An 18,616-nucleotide genomic window follows, 5' to 3' on the forward strand; every position below is an offset into this window, starting at 1 on the left:
TAATTATACATCAGAGTTTTTACTATATTAGACATAGTAATTTTTATCATGCCACGTAATTATTTTTGTAGTTCTACTACATAATAAAAGTTATTTAAAATACAATAAAAATTATTTTAAATGTACTAACTTTGCGTCATCAGGTGACTATGTCTAAGCTTTTCTAAGAATGTAGTAATTTTTAGTATAGTTATAAAATTTTTTTAACATCCCTTTTCTCAGCGTACTTTTTTTAGTATTAGGTGCAACTTTATAATTATAGTTTTGTATAGTTTTGACATAAATGACGTAATTTGCAAACATTTTTTTGATCAATAGACAAAACACTTATCATATTACGATAATTGTAGCTGTTCTGAGATTTATTAGAATTATTACTTGTTTACTTAGTAAGTTTTAAAAAGCATACTTTTACTAATTTTCATAAGAGCCATGGTCATAAAACGTCTTACATGACAAACTTTTCACTGCATTAACATTATAATTGTGATATCAGCAGTGAGATTAAAGAATGGCTCCGTTAAAAAAACTGAAAACTTGAAATTACTATTTTTGTCTATTAATTGACTTACAAAAACTGCCCTGTAGAATATATTGGCGAAATAATAGGACAGGCTTTTGATAGAATTGAAGAACACAAATGGGATGAAGATCCTCAATCTGTGGTTTCCAACCACATACATTAAAAAAAAAGAACGTCAGTGTGGCTGGGAGATTACAAAAACATTTGATACAGAGTCCGTTTAAAAAAAATTTATTAACTCTGAAGTACTATAAGTAAATGTAACGAAGAATTGTGTTAATAAAAAGGGAGGCAATATTATAAAAGCTTAGATAACAAGGTCTTATGTCTTTTATTGTCAAATTTTTATGTTTGTTTGGATTTTTGAAGGCAAATTATAGGTATGTAACCTTTAAAAATCTTTCTTCCTTTGTAAATGTTATCAGCTCTCCGTTAATTTTACTTTTAAGTATTTATGACTACCATCTACCGTTGATTTTAAATTTAAGTAGGAATTTAATTGACGATGCAGATGGTATTGTCCCTTTTTGTCCGTTTTTGTTTTGCGGAATTCCTCTATCATGTACTCTATCTGATTATTGTTACTTGTTAAGAGTTGCATCTGTATCCTCTTCTCTATTGTTTCTCAGTTTAATGATTGTCCCATCTCATATATTTTTAATAAATAGCCTGTCTGATGAGTTTCAGAAAATTCGAACGAAGCGTTGCAGTGAAGTAAAGCTTTGGTTTCATAAATTTGGTGTGTATGTAATCATTGTTTAACAAGATTAACAACTGGCTCTAATTTAGTTCGCGGTTCTGTTTTCTTTTTTTTCTTAAAAAATTTGTATAAACTAATTTTCTGAGTTTTTGAATCATATCAAACAAACAGTTGATTTTATACGATTTTTTAACGATTAATCCTAGAAAACCGTAAACTAAATTACTATAAGCATTACATAGGATTGGATTACTTTAAGTCATATTTTATTTTATTCGTTGATATTAAATTTTATGAACGATCCATGTAACTTTTCTTCAGGCTAAAATAAACTATCTCTGTGGAAATAAAATGAATTTTGCCCTTTTTTCACATATTTTTACCCTTTGACTGTGAAATTTTTTATCATTGTTTAATGAAATTCAATCGTACTTATTGCCATAGTTAATACCATGTAAAAATAGTGCCAAAGTTGTATGAAATACATCAAACCAACTGTATAAATACGCTCTTTAGACATGTGAGTCTTATAATGCATTTGTTATTTTTGCTCAGTACATGTTACTGTAGCTTAGCCTAAAATTAATGTGTTGCAAACCAATTTATAACCCATCACATTTTTGATGCGTGCAGACCTCAAGATGTCTCAGCTTACAAAAAGTTTGTGGGTGTATCAGGTGTAACTTTTTAAACGTCTAAGGCTCCGTATCCGGTAAATTTTTGGTTCATCTGATTAGTATGATTTTGCAGTTGAAGAAAATATGCTTGTTAATATCTAAACGTAAAGCACTTGTTTTTAATACTTCAGTTATTAATATCTAGTTTACTATTACTTAGGCGGGCCAACTAACAGCTTTACATGTACAGGATAATCAATAAAAAAAAATCTGTCACCAATTGCTGTTGCACTTATCCAGATAAACCGTAATAGAATGCATTACTAGATAGTTAAACTTGCAAATAAAATCCGTACAAACTAACCTATCTTTGGTCACATTCACAAAAAAACTTTCAACACAAATACACCCTGCAAAGACCAGTTATTAACGTGTGCTTTTCGTTAAGTCAGGATTTTTTTTTTTTTTTTCAGTTACATGGTGTTAATTGAAGGTACGATTGGAGTGTAAGTCAACTGATGGGGGGCAGTTTTGTAAGTGTTAAGAAAAAATGATATGTATGTTTTAGTTAATAGAACCTTGTAACTTCAGATGGATGACAGCATTATAATGCAAACATTGAAGAAAACATGAATATTTTAGTTACCAACATCATGTAGAACATACTTTTTGTATAAATTTATGTAAAAGAGACAAGGGATATTCGTTATTGCATTTGTTATTAATAGTATAGTCTTTTCTTGATATTTCAGCCTTTCTACAATTTCTTTTCATACAGTATCTAATCGTTCACAAATATTAAAGAAGATACATATTAATAATAAATATACGTGTCGTTTTGCAACTACTACTGTGTAAATATTTAGGATAGTGTAGGCTATATATTCTTTACAAATCTAACTAGACTGAAACACAAGGGAGAGTTGAGAAATAATTAAAATCAATCTCGAAGATTGGACCTATGGATATATTGTTGTTCAGGTATCGTTGGACAAATACAATACATAAAAAATAGGTCTCTTGCGTGAAATTTCAAGCAAGAACCGTAATAAAAAAAAGTAGGATGACTTGGACCTCAAAAAATTTTGTTAATACGAGAATAACATACACATAAAGAAGAAAAGATTCAGACTGATATTATCCAGCCAAAAAGTTACTTGTGATTAAAAATTAGACGTAGCAGTAACAGTAGTTGTTAACATAGCAGTAAAAAAGTAGTTGTGCTCATTTTACCTGACGAATTAAATTAAAAAATATGTTAAAATTTAAAAAAACTTGTAAAAAAACAGACCTTCAGGTTCGTATTTGCGTTGTCAGAAGAAGTAACTTCTTGTGGTGGTTGCGGATCAAGTGAATTTTCGTGTACCACTGTTGAGTTAAGCAGCATTTCTTTTCCAAGATTTGTCTCGAATTTCAGCAGATCTTGCTCAGTTCTTTTTTGCTTGTGCTGCTGAATTAAGAGAGGCAGCTGTTCGCTAAAAGTTGCAAGATTCAAGCTTTGTGAAGATGAAGATCGTGACTGTGATGCTTGACCAGTAGTCTCACTTGGCAGCACTTCCTTTGCGCTTGTGGTTGATGCTAATATAATTTTTGGATGCGTCTGGGTATCTGTTGAATCATTCAGAACTAATCCTGCTGTTATTCGCATATTAGGTGTTGTTGGTGTCAGTGGTTCTTGAGCTGCACTTGCCGGAAGCTCACCACTTTTAATTAAAATTTCAAGTACGTCATCAACCATCTGGCTTTTAACGGGAGCTTTACGGAGTGGCTCAATTTTAACCTAAAACATATTTTTTTTTATATATTTAACAAAGATCTTTGTGTAAAAGTTTGCTGTATATTATGACAGTCAGTTACAATACCCTACCTTTAACGCTTTAGTGGCATCAGTACATTCACTGGAGGATGTCTGCATTCTCTCACTACTAAAAATTATTTGTTGCTGCTGTTGGTTCTGGACTTGAGCTACGAGAGCGCTAAGTATTGAGCCATTGATCTTCGCTGGCTTAGCCAAATTTAAAACAATAGCCGCAGGCATCTGTAAAGTTGTTGCACCACTTCTTTTCATTTGGTTCTTCTGATTATTTATGCTGGTAAAAGTAGTCGAATCAAGAATTGCCGTGGCCGTACCATTATTTGTATTAGTGTGAATTATGGTAGCCAGGCTAGCATTTTCCTTAAGTTGCTGAAAGGTAGACTGTTTTTCCTGTTGCTGTTGTAGCTGAACTTGCTGCTGTAAAAACTGATAACGTTGCAGTTGGCGAGTGAGGTTTTGCTGCTGCATCTTGTTTTGTAAATGTTGCTGCAGCATTAATTTATTTTCCGTGTGCGGTGATTGATTCTGTTTAAACTGTTGAAGCTGCTGATGTGAGCGCATCTTGATAATTTCTCGCTGCAATTCTTCGACTTTCTTGTGGTAATGCTCTTTAAGCATTTGGTTGCCTGAAAGTATAAGACATAACTATGCTTCCATGATGTAAACTTATAAATGCAAATAATTTGTTTTCACACTGTGTGTGCAAATTTCAATTTTTTGTACCTGCATACAGTCTGTAAAGTATTTGATTTCTATCCTAATGCTTTAAATAAATTGTGCATACTATTGCGTAAAGTCTTTAATTCAAACACCTAGTAAGTATTTATTTTAAGAACCCATGTCAAGAGTTATGTGATGCAAGGTGGCTCTAACTTTTGTCTTATTGTCAGTTTTGCTTCGGTTGGACCACAAAATGAACACTTTTTACTTAAGATACCGTTGGGTTATAAGCACGTGAGAATAAATATTGTTTCCCGAGCAGAGTAAGGCAGGAAATCACGTGAATGTAAAAGTTACTGCATTCATGAGTTATGTAAAATTTTATATATCTTGAGAGGCTTGTATCTCTTAAGTCTTGTTGCCAAGTTGCACTTATATAGAATTAATTATATAAAATATCATTATCTAATTCAACTGCAGAGAAACGCTATACGAAAGCTCATTGTTTTATTAAAATGAACATTAAATAGTTTTTACAACTCTTAGCTAAATTTTCTTTCTTAGTAAACTTAAAAGCGAAGTAAACTGAAAATGGTATAGAAGGCATGCAGTCCTTTTCTTTACTTCAATATACTTTACTGTTGACTTTAAGGAGGCTTGGGCGTTTGGCGTCGTATCTATTGAGGAGCCCCTGTGGGGTACTTGTCATACAAATGATTCTTTGTAATATTTTTTTTATAATCATTTTGATTATACACAAGTGTGAACAAAATAGCAATAATACGTGGAAAAGTCATTGGGAAAATCGATATTAAAAAATTTGTTAGTTTTCTTGAGGTACCTTGTGTAAAGACGACGGCCCTGCCACGATAAAGCTGACAACACTGTACTCTCTTGCTCTCATCTGCTATTATATGGGGAGAATCACGTCAACTGTCCCAGCGCCGTGGTGGACGGCCCGCGCGGGCGTCAAACACGACGTTTTCAACTCGTCGTTTCGGTGTCAAAACTTTAAAAACAAAATTATCTAAAAACATATTCTTACGTATTTTTTCCTCAGCTTTCCAGTGGTGGCATCAGTTTTTCGAAAATTTGCTCCCATAACCTCGAAAAATGCACTTGTTTGAAAAACACGTTTTATCTCCATGATCTTCAACTTTTGGAATTTTTTTGATAGTCTAGATCGAAAGATGAGACATTTTTACGTAGATATCAACAATAAAAAAAGAGGGGTTTTTCGTTTTTATAACGTATTTAAACGACGAACGAGACGATGCGAGCCGCGGCGGCCGGGCCACGCACGGCAGCAGCACGTCCGCCGTGTGTCGTCTGCTACGTTGAGTCTGTTTGGCTATATAATATATATAATGTTGTAGTGGCGATGTAAACAACAATTTAGTTAACCAGGGCTTACAATGGATAAATAATAAATGTTTTGGTAAAATTTATTCATATATACAACAATTTTATAATAAAGAAATAAATAATGATTAATATTGATTAAGTATTAAAATTTCTTTAGCTTCTAGCGAATCTAATAATAATCTTTGAAGTTTTCCGAAATTGGGACAATCTAAACATTTTCCTAAAAAACAATTTTTGGAAGGATTATCGCAAACAATGGCGTTTAAACAGTCCGTGGAATTTTTAAGAGGTGTTGCCTTGGGTTTCGTTAATTCTTCTAAATTTAGTGCATCTAGCATCAGTTTTACGTTTTTGTGATGCACGCATACGCAAACGTTATGCGTGCCACTACTTCCGGCTAAGATACAGTGAGGAGGTCTGAGCTGTACGAATTTCGTGAAACCCACTTTGACATTTTCATGCTCTTCTTTAAATAAAATGAATGGTTCGTTCAAATTTCCAAGTAATAATCGTTTTTGTACATAAACACGTTGACCATTATCCTGTTTCACAGAAACCTAATCTTTTAATCCAGGCATCAAGCGGCTGACACTGTCACGCTCGTAAAAAATTTTGACGCAGACCTCAACATCAGCAGATAAAACTTTTCCTTTTTTTTATCGGGCCATGAGAGTATGCCACGTTCTGGAACTAAATTTAAAGCTTGTCTAGCTTCTCTATCTGTGCAACTAAATTCTTTCATAAGCTCTCTTCAGTTCCAAAATTTCGGGGCGAGGGTGAGCAACGTGATTCTCTCTCGCTTATCGTTAGATGATGAAAATTTCTCCTTCCGCCGCGGCTCGCATCGTCTCGTTCGTCGTTTAAATACGTTATAAAAACGAAAAACCCCTCTTTTTTAATTTTCGATATCTACGTAAAAATGTCTCATCTTTCGATCTAGACTATCAAAAAGATTCCAAAAGCATTTTTCGAGGTTATGGGAGCAAATTTTTGAAAAACTGATGCCACCACTGGAAAGCTGAAGAAAAAATACTTAAGAATATGTTTTTAGATAATTTTTTTATCAAAGTTTTGACACCGAAACGACGAGTTGAAAACGTCGTGTTTGACGCCCGCCCGGACCGTCCACCGCGGCGTTGGGACAGTTGACGTGATTCTCCCCGTATACCTATACTTGTGTTAGACTTCAATTTTCATGCTTGTATGTTTATGAATGCACAGCGCATGCGCACTTACAGTACCTGAACAAAACAATTCTCATGTTCGATGTTTTCCTCGATATTTTCTCAAAATTTAACGTGTTGATCCTATTCTTTTTTTTAAATAATAGATTCTTTATACTTTCAAGTACATGTACCAATTTAATGTGTGGGCCCACAGCTTTTTATTGCGGTACGGTAGTCTATTGAATTTCGGGCTCCGTAAGATTGTGTGTTAAAATGACGAATTTTCACAAGTGATTTTCTCGAAAATAAATGTGTTGACCTACCTATTTTGTTTTCCTAAAAGAATCTAGCAAACTTTATCTGTATAATCTCTGAATTTCAGACCTAGCCAGCATTTAATTCAAAATCGCCCAAGCCTCCTTAAATTTTTCATGAAGTATTTTATAATAAACAGTAACTAAAAGATAGGATAAAAAGTAAGAAACAGAGTTTAATACCTTGGTATAAAAACTTTACTTACGAAATACATTAAAATATAGTTTAAAACGTTAAACTCACCAATTTTTTAATGAAAATGTTTGTAGTGTTCTAAACATAAGTTTTACTAGTCTAAAAATGTATTAAATATAAAGTGCTCATCTCTGATATGGAGAGGTGAATTACGCTAGTCTTTTTACAAAAGAAAGAAACTGTAATTTTTTTAACAGTGAGTTTTAGAGAGGTAAAACGAGCTTAATGGAGTTATGAAAAAAATATTTTTCAAAGATTTTGTTAAAACTTTAGGAACAAGACCCTAAAGGTTCTACTTTCTTAAGGTATGTATAAATGAAGCTTTATTTTTTATCACATATAAGAATCATAGGTAAAGTCTACCATCATATAAGGTTTTTAAAAATGTATTATATTCAGCATCTACTGTTTGAATTTAAGATGATTATTTCGTGAAGTAATCTCTGGTAATTGTTGCCAAAACAGATAACTACTATTACGGAGTAAATTTTTTTTCTTACTTAATGCTAAATAAGTATTCTTTTTTTGTTGGGTGAGTTGATACTTGTGCACACATGCAAGCAAACGTTAAAGAGTATGTGTAAGCAGGTCTGTGTGATGGTAGCGTAGACGTATAAACCAATGCTCTTGTGAACAGTGCAGATTGCAACTCAAGAATATGTCAAGTAAGCGAAGAGTGCAGAGTAGTCAGTCTGTGTATAACTGTCAATTAGCAGACATATGTAGCGGGAAAAATAAATAATGTATTATTAAATATAAACTTATGGTTTACATATTAGATACGATTTTAATGATGTTAAGCATACCCTGACACGTATGCACAAACACTATTACATCCTGAAATGCGCCAGAGTGCCCTCAAGTGCGCCAGCGTGCCCTCGGATGTACTAGAGCGCCCTGGGATGCACTATCACGCCCTTGGATGCGCTGGCACTCACTCAGATCAGCGTTGGGATGTAGTTCCGGCCAGACTTGGGAATTCTCTTGGACCCAACCTCTCTGACGTGGAAAATTAATAGATGAAAAAAATAGTACCGAACGTAAGGCGTGACATTCAAATAAGGTCCAATAATACAAGCACCTATCACCCGATGACCCAGGGTGCTTACTGTCCACTCTGTTAAATGAATAATTAATAATAACACAAGCGCCTATCATCCAATGATCCAAGGCGCTCACTGGCCACTCTATCAAATACATAATTATTAAGAACTAACACAAGCTCCTATCACCCGAAGATTCAGGCCACTTACTGGTCACTCTATTAAATAATTAAATATTAATAAATAACGCAAGCGCCTATCACCCGATGACACGGGGTGCTTACTAGCCACTCTGTTAAATAAATAATTATTAAGAATACAAGCGCCTATCACCCGATGACCTGGAGTGCTTATTGGCCACTCTGTTAAATAAATAAATATTAATAAATAACACAAGCGCCTATCATCCGATGACATAGGGTGCTTACTGGGCACTCTATCAAATAAATGATTATTAATAATATAAACTCCTATCACCTAATGACCCAGGGCGCTTAATGGCCACTATTAAATAATAAATTATCAATCAATTACAAGAGCGCTAATTAAAAAGATCTTTGTCGTACTAGACAATCAATCAAAATATTTGAATTTTTTTATATATGTTATCAATTAACTTATCATTATTTAATAGTGTGGCCAATAAGTGTCCTGGGTCATCAAAAAATAGGTGCTTTGTTCATTTATTAATAATTATTTATATACTAGAATCGCAATAAGCGCCCCAGGTAATAAGGTGATAGGCACTTGTGTAACTAATAATTATTTATTTAACAGAGTGGCCAGTAAGCACCTTGGATCATCAGGTGATAGGTGCTTGTGTTATTGGACCTCGTTTGAATTTCGCGCCTTACGTTTGGTACTATTTTTTTTTGATCTAGTGATTTCCCACATCAGAGAGGTTGGGTTCTAGAGAATTCTCAAGTCCGGCCGAAACTATATCCCAACGCTGACTCAGATGCACTGGCGTGCCCTTGGAGGTGGCAACGGTCTTTTGGTTGTGTTAGCGTGCCCTCAGGTATATACAGCGCTCGGAGACAGAATATTTTTTCCGAGGATGCAAGGTTTAAGTTGGTAGCACCTTGCATCCAGCACTCTCAAAAGTAACTGCCAAACTTGCGGGAAATTCAAATTGGCTATATGAAGCAAAACGCAAAACCCCAGATAACTCAACAACATTTCATACACCATAACTCGATAAATTAATCCTAAGCTATTTAACCCAATAACCCAACGCGCCTAAAAGCAGTACCACAAGCTTTAATGATTAAAAAAATACAATAAACAATAACGCAAGCGCCAATCCTCACACAACCCGGGGCGCTTACTGGCCGCTTTGTTTATTAATATAATAAATAAAATAACACAAGCGCCGATCCCCACACAACCCAGGGCGCTTACTGGCCGCTTTGTTTATTAATTAAAAAAAATAAAATAACACAAGCACCAATCACCACACAACCCGGAGCGCTTACTGGTTGCTTTGTTAATTAAAATAATAAATAAAATAACACAAGCGCCAATCCCCACACAACCCGGGGCGCTTACTGGACGCTTTGTTTATTAATTAAAAAAAATAAAATAACGCTGGCGCCAATCCCCACAACACCCGGAGCGCTTACTGGTTGCTTTGTTAATTAAAATAATAAATAAAATAACACAAGAGCCAATCCCCACACAACCCGGGGCGCTTACTGGACGCTTTGTTTATTAATTAAAAAAAACAAAATAACGCAAGCGCCAATCCCCACACAACCCAGGGCGCTTACTGGCCGCTTTGTTTATTAATTAAAAAAAATAAAATAACACAAGCGCCAATCCCCACACAACCCGGGGTGCTTACTGGCCGCTTTGTGTTTTAATGTAATAAATAAAATAACACAAGCGCCAATCCCCACACAACCCGGGGCGCTTACTGGACGCTTTGTTTATTAATTAAAAAAAACAAAATAACGCAAGCGCCAATCCCCACACAACCCAGGGCGCTTACTGGCCGCTTTGTTTATTAATTAAAAAAAATAAAATAACACAAGCGCCAATCCCCACACAACCCGGGGTGCTTACTGGCCGCTTTGTGTTTTAATGTAATAAATAAAATAACACAAGCGCCAATCCCCACACAACGCGGGGCGCTTACTGGACGCTTTGTTTATTAATTAAAAAAAATAAAATAACGCAAGCGCCAATCCCCACACAACCCGGGGTGCTTACTGGTTGCTTTGTTAATTAAAATAATAAATAAAATAACACAAGCGCCAATCCCCACACAACCCGGGGTGCTTACTGGCCGCTTTGTGTTTTAATGTAATAAATAAAATAACACAAGCGCCAATCCCCACACAACCCGGGGTGCTTACTGGTTGCTTTGTTAATTAAAATAATAAATAAAATAACACAAGCGCCAATCCCCACACAACCCGGGGTGCTTACTGGCCGCTTTGTGTTTTAATGTAATAAACAAAATAACACAAGCGCCAATCCCCACACAACCCGGGGCGCTTACTGGCCGCTTTGTTTATTAATTGAATAAATAAAATAACACAAGCTCCAATCCCCACACAACCCGGAGCACTTACTGGCCGCTTTGATAATTAAAATGATAAATAAAATAACACAAGCGCTAATCCCCACACAACTCGGAGCACTTACTGGCCGCTTTGTGTTTTAATTAAAAAAAATAAAATAACATTCCGGAATGTTATTCCTTATTTTATTTATTCAATTAAAAAACAAAGCAGCCAGTAAGTGCCCAGGGTTGTGTGGTGATTGGCGCTTGTGTTATTTTATTTATTACATTAAAAAACAAAGCGTCCAGTAAGCGCCCCGGGTTGTGTGGGGATTGGCGCTTGTGTTATTTTACTTATTATTTTAATTAACAAAGTGGCCAGTAAGCGCCCCGGGTTGTGTGGGGATTGGCGCTTGTGTTATTTTAGTTATTACATTAAAAAACAAAGCGGCCGGTAAGCGCTCCGGGTTGTGTGGTGATTGGTGCTTGTGTTATTTTATTTATTATTTTAATTAACAAAGCAACCAGTAAGCGCTCCGGGTTGTGTGGTGATTGGTGCTTGTGTTATTTTATTTTTTTTAATTAATAAACAAAGCGGCCAGTAAGCACCCCGGGTTGTGTGGGGATTGGCGCTTGTGTTATTTTATTTATTATTTTAATTAACAAAGTGGCCAGTAAGCGCCCCGGGTTGTGTGGGGATTGACGCTTGTGTTATTTTAGTTATTACATTAAAAAACAAAGCGGCCGGTAAGCGCTCCGGGTTGTGTGGTGATTGGTGCTTGTGTTATTTTATTTATTATTTTAATTAACAAAGCAACCCGTAAGCGCTCCGGGTTGTGTGGGGATTGGCGCTTGTGTTATTTTATTTATTATTTTAATTAACAAAGCAACCAGTAAGCGCTCCGGGTTGTGTGGTGATTGGTGCTTGTGTTATTTTATTTTTTTTAATTAATAAACAAAGCGGCCAGTAAGCGCCCTGGGTTGTGTGGGGATTGGCGCTAGCGTTATTTTATTTTTTTTAATTAATAAACAAAGCGTCCAGTAAGCGCCCCGGGTTGTGTGGGGATTGGCGCTTGTGTTATTTTATTTATTATTTTAATTAACAAAGCAACCCGTAAGCGCTCCGGGTTGTGTGGGGATTGGCGCTTGTGTTATTTTATTTATTATTTTAATTAACAAAGCAACCAGTAAGCGCTCCGGGTTGTGTGGTGATTGGTGCTTGTGTTATTTTATTTTTTTTAATTAATAAACAAAGCGGCCAGTAAGCGCCCTGGGTTGTGTGGGGATTGGCGCTTGTGTTATTTTATTTATTATATTAATAAACAAAGCGGCCAGTAAGCGCCCCGGGTTGTGTGAGGATTGGCGCTTGCGTTATTGTTTATTGTATTTTTTTAATCATTAAAGCTTGTGGTACTGCTTTTAGGCGCGTTGGGTTATTGGGTTAAATAGCTTAGGATTAATTTATCGAGTTATGGTGTATGAAATGTTGTTGAGTTATCTGGGGTTTTGCGTTTTGCTTCATATAGCCAATTTGAATTTCCCGCAAGTTTGGCAGTTACTTTTGAGAGTGCTGGATGCAAGGTGCTACCAACTTAAACCTTGCATCCTCGGAAAAAATATTCTGTCTCCGAGCGCTGGGTATATAATCATGTAAGCTAGTAATTTTTGGATGCGCCTGTATAAGCTCGTATTTCTGATACGTGTTCTCGTGAAATAGTAGTCCTTGGATGCGATCGTGTAAGCTTATAATATTTGGATGTGTTTGCATGCACTTAAACACGCTGGCATTCTTCAGCTGTGTTCATGTATTCTAGCATACGCTAGTGTTCCTCGGATGCGCTCGTAATACGAGTGTTGTACATTGTGGCATAATATCAGCCGCGAAATTCAAAATTACAAAAAAGTGAAAAAAAGTGATATTAAAAAAAAAATTTAATTTAGGCATTTAAAAATTATAATAAACTAGAATCAGCATAATTACAGTGATAAAATAATTTTTAAGCCATTATTTAAGCAATAAATAGCAATTTAATGTTACCTCAGGTAAACGAATATTTTCCCAATATTTCAATAAGCTCGGGCCTTGCAAAGTTATAATAAATTTCTAAAATCATTATTGATCATCATGGTGATAAAAGGTATGATTTATTTATTAATAAATGAATGTTATATTGCAAGATTTCATGCTCATACAAAACATGTACTGGAGTATATCTATATATGTGAGACATCAATTTTGCTGCTCGAAAGTTGGCAGCATCTCGCAAGCCAGCAGACAGCTGAAGTAGGGCAGTGGAAAACGCGCTTTACGTTTATTTACGTTTTCGGCAAGTGTTGCGGTATTAAAACCGAATCTTTTGATTTGTACTCATTTATATTAAATATAATGTGAGAATAAAAACTAATTAGTTTCATACGGTCATTGAAGAGTTAGTGCCTAGTATACTCGATGCTTGACAGGATTAATATGGATTAACCTATAGTATGTCAGATAAGTAAAAACATTGCTTTACACAATAAACATTATATCCTCTTAAAAGACAAGTCATCTTTTCATTGTAAGCTCTATTTACTTTGTTCAAAATTATCATTTCAGGTGTAATGTGCAACAGTACTTTCCACATCAACTGCAGTTTTCTCAAGGGAGTGCTCAAGTACGGCTACTGTTTGCACTGAAATTGTGGATTTAGTTGCTCAATTAAAAAGTAAATTTCATCCAAGCAAGAATTGAAGAATGCTCAATACCAGAAAATCCAAAATGTCACCTAATGAAGGATAATTGCAGCTTCTTAATCAATCAAGAGCTGATTGAAAAAGAAACAACATCATCAGTAAAGCTAATTCTAAATACTCTTTTTTTGAGCAAAAGTGCAATGGATATTAAGGCTGTTTAATAAATTGCTCTAGCTCTTATGCACCTACAAATTCTTATTTTTTCCATACACTTAGGCCTCAAATGTTGATAGTGACTTTTACTACTGTATACTACAACTCCGGATTAAGTTTATTTAGAGGATCAACTTTATTGGAGAGACAGAGCATGTTAACCACCTGGAGATGCAAGATGTCATCTGTCGAAGAGTATTGGCAACTTCTGGACTGATTCTAATGAATCGTAAGTTGATTGGAAAAGAAATATCACTTATGAAACTGTTACTTTTTCCCTCAATCCTGCATCAAAGTAATGTTCAGTGGAATGGATTATAAAGTGTTTTGGTAAACAAACAACCAGGCCGGGTGAATATCTTATTATTCTTTGAATTTGGACACTTTTCAATTATTAACTGATTTATCTGTCATTATACCAAACAATGCTCATTTCGTTTACCCACTTAGGCCTCAAATGTTGATATTGACTTCTACTACAGTATACTACAACTCAGGATTCAGTTTATTAAGAGGATCAACTTTGTCGGAAGGACCGGAACTGCTAACCACTTGGAAATGCAAGATGTCATCTGTCGAAGAGTATTGGCAACTTCTGGACTGATTCTAATGAATCATTAGTTGAATGGAGAAGAAAAATCTATAAAATTGTGACTTTTTTCCTCAATTCTGCATCAAAGTATTTTTGAGTGGGATGAATTATAAAGTGTTTTTAGAAACAAGCAAGCAGGCTGGATCAATCTTTGATTTTTTTTTTAAATTTAGATACTTTTCACTTAATGACTTTTTCATCTGTCACTATACCCAAAAATGCTCATTTGGTTTATCCACTGAGGCCCCAAATGTTGATGGTGACTTCGACTTCAGTATACTAGTACTCAGGATTAAGTTTCTTTAGAAGATCAACTTTATCGGAGGGACAGGGACTGTTAACCATCTGGAGATGCAAGATGTCACCTGTCGAAGAGTATTGGCAACTTCTAGAGTCATCCTTATGAATCATAAACTGGATGGAGAAGGGACACTATCAATGAAATTATGACTTTGTTTTGCCCAATTATGCATCAAAGTATTTTCTAGTGGGATGGATTAAAACTTGCTCTTTACTTAAGCTTAAGTGCAATTAATAATAAGCTTATTAGTTTTTTGCACTAGCTGTTGTACTGAATATCAACCAAATCTAAAAGTTCTACATTAAGCTTAAAGTTTTCTTAAACTTTAAGTCATGCTATAAATATCTTTGGGCCATTTTTAATTGTAGTGATATTCTTAATTGTTGACTGATAAATCTCTGCAATTACAACTAGAAATGCTCTTTTTTTTCTCATCTACTCAAGCCGTATATGTGGTTCGTGGTTTTTTATTAATACTGAAAGTCTGAGTTCAGTTTATTCAGATGATCAGCTTCAGCGGATGGACAGGATCTGATCTATATACCTGGAGATGCAAGATGTTAACTATCGATGATTGAATATTGCTTCTATACTAAATTTAGTCAATTGAGAGCAGGATGCAGAACAAAACTTTCAATTATAAAATTGTGTCAACTTTTTTTCACAATTCAGCATTAAAGTATTTTCAAGTAAAATGAACTTCATGTTTTTGTTTTATTCTTAAGTAAAAGTACAATGAACAATAAGTTCTTAGTTGTACTAGCTTTTATTTTGAACAGTAATCAAATCAAAACATTTACAAGTTTTAAATGTTAAAAAACGATTAGACAGGCTAGTGACATTTTTGGGCTTCTTTTTTAATGGATATTGAATAAGTTATTTTTTATCGTTGGCTGACTAATCTCTGATATTAGAACTAGTTCTGCTTCTAGTTACAACTAATTAGAACTAATTATTTTTTCCATTAATTTTATTCTGAAATTTGATTTATGACTTTTACTTCATATGACAGGTCTGGATTCAAGGTATCCATTTCATCGGAATAAGTGAGAAAGAGATCAGAGAGACTGCTTAATACTTCGAGATGCAAGATGTCATCAAGCATAGAACATTTGCCTTTATAACATTTAGGACCCTGTGATCTTCTATTATTTTACAGGAATACTTAGAACTTTTCATATTAGTTGAATCTTCTAGCTTTGAACTTAATTCGTGGTCGATGTTATTGCTTTTTTTGCAATACATTGAAGCTTGGGTTAGCAAGCGCTAGAGTTGAAGAGCTCTGCTCTCTTTTAGCGTAAAAAAAAATAATTTCATTTTTAGGAAACAAGCGCAGACAGTCAAAAGCTTAATTATATTTCAATTATAAATCATAATTAAATTAATTTTAATTAATGGTTGGTCGAGCCAGCGCCGCAGATGAAAAGCGAACTCTCCTTATGTTATAAATAACAACTCAATTCATTTTTCCGAAAACAAGCTCAGGTAATAAAGAAGCTTAACTGTTTTTCAATCCTGAATATAAATAAAATTAATTTTTAAGAAAGTGACCGGTATTATGACGACTAAATAAACTTTCTGTAATGATAAATAACAAATAAATTAATGCTTGGGTGAGCAAGCTCCGCAGAAGAGAATCTTATCTCTCTCTGAGTTATAAATAATAACTCAATTCATGGGAACAAGCTCAGGTAATAAGAAGCTTAACTGTTTTTCATTTATAAATAATTATTAAAATAATTTTTAAGAAAGTAAGCGCTGATGATGACTACATAATTATTTTTCTTATTATGAATATCTAACAAATGAATGCTTTGGCGAGCAAGCGCCGTGGATGAGGAGTCCAACTCTCTTTCAGTTATAAATAATAAATAACTTTATTTTTTAGGGAACAAGCGCAGATAATGACAAGCTTTACGGTTTTTTTATCATGAACAATAACTGAAGTTATTTTTAAAAAATAAGCGCTGGGGATGACTGAATAAATTTTTTCTAGTCATAAATGAAAAAAAATCAATGCTTGGGCAATCAAGTGCCATAGATGAGGAGTCTGACTCTTTTTTTCTTATAAATAATAACGACATTAGTTTTTTGAGAAACAAGGGTAGGTGATGAGAAGCTTAACTATTTTTCATTTATGAATATTAATTCAATGAATTTTTAAGAAAGTAAGTGCTAGTGACGACTAAAAAAACATTTTTTTGTTTTGTTAAAAATTATTAATTAATAAATGCTAAGGCAAGCACGTGTCACAGAAATGATGTTCAACTTTTATTGAGTTATAAGTAATAAATAAATTCATTTTTCGAAGATCGAGCTTAGGTAATGATAAGAAGCTTTACTTGTTCCATTTATAAACAATCATTAAATTAATTTTTACGAAAGCAAGTGCTGGTGATGATTCAATAAATTTTTTTCTAATTATAAATAATAAACAAATTAATGCACGGGCGAGATAGTGCCGTAGATGCGGAGGAGCTCAATTCTCTTTTACTTTTGAATAATCACTTCTTTAATTTTTCGGAGTACAAGATCAGGTGATGAGCAGCTTAACTGTTTTCATTTATGAATAATTATTAAAATAAATTTTAAGACAGTAAGCGCTGGTGTTGACTACACACTTATTTTTCTTATTATGAATATTTAATAAATTAATGCTTTGGCGAGCAAGCGCCGTGGATGAGGAGCTTAACAATCTTTTACTATCGATTTATCACTACATTAGTTTTTTGGGAAACAAGGGCAGGTGACAAGAAGCTTAACTGTCTTTCATTTATGAATACCTATTAAAAGAATTTTTAAGCAAGAACGCGCTAGTATGACGACTACATGAACTTTCTCTAATGATAAATAATAAATTAATTAATGCTTGGGTGAGCAAGCTCCGCAGAAGAGAATCTCAACTCTCTTTGAGTTATAAGTAATAACTAGATTAATTTTTCGGGGAACGCGCTTAGGCGATAAGAACCTTAACTGTTTTTTATTTATAAATAATAATTGAACGAATTTTTAAGAAAGTAAGCGCTTGCGACAACTAAATAATCAACTTAATTATTTTCATTATAAGTAATTAACAAATTAATAATGAAGGGAGCAAGTGCCACATGAGAAGTGCTCCAATCTGTTATAGTCATAAATGATAACTAAATTAGTTTTTGGAAAATAAGTGCAAACGAAGATTAGTTATATAATTTAAATAATTAATTGCTTATGCAAGTAAGTAAGTGGATAAATAAATGAACTGTTTATTTATTATAAATGATATATATTTAATGCTCAGACAAGCTACTACCGCAGATGAGGATCTCAACTATCTTTTTTTTATAAATAAAAGTTGAATTTATGGACTGAGGAACAAGCGCAGATGCGGTGGAAGCTGAACTGTTTTTCAGTTACAAATTATAATAAAAGTAATTTTTAAGAAAGTAAGCGCTGGTGGCGACCACATATTATTTTTCTTATTAAAAATATTTAAAAAATTAATGCTTTGGTGAGCAAGCGCCGTGGATGAGGAGTCCAACTCTCTTTCAGTTATAAATAATAAATAACTTTATTTTTTGGGGAACAAGCGCAGATAATGAGAAGCTTCACGGTTTTTTAACCATGAATAACAATTAAATTGATTCTTAAGAAAGTCAGATCTGGTGACAACTGCATAGACTTTTTTTATTTATAAATAATAAACAAAATTAAACTTTGGCAAGCAAGCGCCGCCATAGATAAGGAGTCTAACTTTTTTTGAGTTATAAATAGTATCTCAATTTATTTTTCGAGGAACAAGCTCAGGTAGTGAGAAGCTTATCTGTTTTTTTTTTTATAAGCAGTAAATAAACGAATTTTTTTTTAAGTAAGTGACAGTGGCGACTGAATTAAATTTTTCTTTTGGGATAAATATCAAATTAATAAATGCTTGGGCGAGCAAGCGCCACAA

The 18,616-nt window shown here is 34.0% G+C and overlaps 1 protein-coding gene across 3 annotated transcripts in view; it reads right to left on the bottom strand.

The window, feature by feature from the left end:
• LOC106644202 (uncharacterized) overlaps positions 1-18,616 on the bottom strand; it is a 728,649-nt gene that overhangs the window by 123,022 nt on the left and 587,011 nt on the right. For all 3 annotated transcript variants that reach the window (XM_089593743.1, XM_089593744.1, XM_089593742.1), the window contains exons 10-11: positions 3,708-4,282; positions 3,132-3,620 (exon numbers count right to left, since the gene is read on the bottom strand). In XM_089593743.1, the coding sequence (XP_089449869.1) occupies positions 3,132-3,620; positions 3,708-4,282 (1,064 nt within the window). The remainder of the gene's footprint in view (positions 1-3,131; positions 3,621-3,707; positions 4,283-18,616) is intronic.

The sequence above is a fragment of the Copidosoma floridanum genome, unplaced genomic scaffold, assembly GCF_036245765.1.
Source record: "Copidosoma floridanum isolate Cflo_tuat_1 unplaced genomic scaffold, Cflo_Japanese_pri ptg000020l, whole genome shotgun sequence".
Classification (NCBI taxonomy): Eukaryota; Metazoa; Arthropoda; class Insecta; order Hymenoptera; family Encyrtidae; genus Copidosoma; species Copidosoma floridanum.